The sequence below is a fragment of the Chaetura pelagica genome, unplaced genomic scaffold (assembly GCF_000747805.2).
Source record: "Chaetura pelagica isolate M959 unplaced genomic scaffold, ChaPel_1.0 scaffold1487, whole genome shotgun sequence".
In the NCBI taxonomy this organism is placed as follows: Eukaryota; Metazoa; Chordata; class Aves; order Apodiformes; family Apodidae; genus Chaetura; species Chaetura pelagica.
Window position 1 is genome coordinate 4,764 of NW_009954012.1, and position 1,837 is coordinate 6,600.

General features: G+C 62.8%; 1 protein-coding gene across 1 annotated transcript in view; it reads left to right on the forward strand.

Annotated features, from left to right (window-relative positions):
* Positions 1 to 854, forward strand: part of PRF1 (perforin 1 (pore forming protein)) — a gene marked incomplete at both ends in the record, with an annotated part of 2,692 nt that extends 1,838 nt beyond the window's left edge. Inside the window, one exon of the mRNA XM_010002267.1 lies at positions 26 to 854. Coding sequence (XP_010000569.1) covers positions 26 to 854 — 829 coding nt within the window. The remainder of the gene's footprint in view (positions 1 to 25) is intronic.
* Positions 855 to 1,837: the final 983 nt, after the last annotated feature.

Sequence of the window (1,837 nt, forward strand, 5' to 3'; positions counted from 1 at the left end):
TCCCGCTCCGTTCCTTCCCCTCCAGCCTCTCCTGCCGGGCCCACCTGGCTGGGCTGAGCTCCCAGGAAGTTGCTGATTGTTTGGGGGTGGAAGTGACAGCCGGGGGGGGAGCCTGGAGGGCAGGAGCCATGGCCACCACCTGCAGGGAGGCCCGGGGGGGCAACCAGGCCAACCTGAGCTTCAATGAACTCTTCGACGAGCGCTGGGTGGAGGTAGAAGGTGGAAAACAAGATGGCGACCTACTCTACGGCAGGCCTGAGGCCTACACAAGATGGCTGCACTCTCTACCAACCCTACCAGGCCTTGTAGGCCTTGACCTCCGACCCCTCCACACCCTCCTAGCCAATCAGGAGCCTCGTCGGGCTGCCCTGGGTGCCGCCATTGGGCGTTACATCAAGGAGAGGGCGTTGAGGGTCAACGGCAGCCATCTTGGGGTCAACCAACATGGCGGGTGTTCGCGGCACCGTGGAACCGCCCGCCTGGAGGTGGTGGTGAGGGAGGGGCGGGGGTGGGCAGGGGATCATGTGAGCGCCACTGACGCCTATGTGCGGGTGGGATTTGGGGGGAAACTGGGACAAACTGGGACGGTGTGGAACAAGCAGCGGCCATCTTGGAACGAGCGGATTGACTTGGGTTGGGTGGAACTGGGGGGGTCCCAGTTGAGGTTGGAGGTGTGGGACGAGGACAACCAATGGGACGATGACTTGTTGGGGGCGTGTGAGGTGGGGGTGGAGGCAGGAGCCAATCAGGGGGTGGTTTGTTACCCTGGGGGGGGCAGGTTGGAGGTGACGTATCGGGCCACGTGTGGCCCGGCCTTGGGGGGACCTTCTTGTCACGATTATGTCCCCCAACCTGTGGGGGGAGGGGAGGGGACCCGGGGGTTCTCCCGGTGGCCCCTGGAACCCCCAACTTGGGTTGGCCATGAAGATGATGAAGAAAATGAGGAAGATGATGAGGAGGAGGAAGATCTGGAGAACCTCGACCCCTTCTCCCAGGAGGGGGTGGGGGGATGGGGGGAACCCACTGACGCCTTCGGGGACCTCCCGGGGCCTCTGGGGGGGGAGGGGGAGGGTCCCTGGAGGGTGGATCCGATAACTGGGGCCCAGGAGCTTCTGGATCCAACTCTGGGGTCTGAGGAGGCTCCTCAGGAACTTCTGGATCCTCTTGTTGGGTCCGAGGAGACTCCTCAGGATCTTCTGGATCCAACTTTTGGTTCCAAGGAGGCTCCTCAAGACCTGGATCCTCTTGTTATGTCCCAGGAGGGTCCTCAAGACCCTCTGGATCCAACTCTTGGGTCCATGGAGGCTCCTCAAGAGCTTCTGGATCCATCAACTGGTTCCATGGAAGGTCTGCTGGAGACGGATCCTTGACTTGAGCCCCTTTGGAGGCTCCTCCAGGGCCCCAGGGCATGATGGGAAGGGGGGGGAAGGGAGGAGCAATAAAAGGTTCGAGCTACAGGAGCCTGGAGGTGTGAGGTGACAGGGAGGGACTGGGAGGGGATTTGGGGGGACTGGGAAGGGACTGGGAGGGGATTTGGGGGAGCTGGGATGAACTGGGAGGGACTGGGGGGAACTGGGAGGGGATTGGGACTGAACTGGTAGGTACTGGGAAGAACTGGGAGCTACTGGGGAGGGGACTGGTAGGTACTGGGATTAACTGGGAGGGACTGGGAGGGACTGGGACCTTGTTGTGGCAACCCCCGCTATCTCTGGGGCACCCCACAACTTGGGGGGCCTCGCCCTCCCCTCTCCCCCTCCCCCAGCTCCTTCCTCTGCCCCACGTTGGGCCCCACCCAGAGCCACTTCCGGCTGCGGCACAACTTCCATGGGCAGGTCTC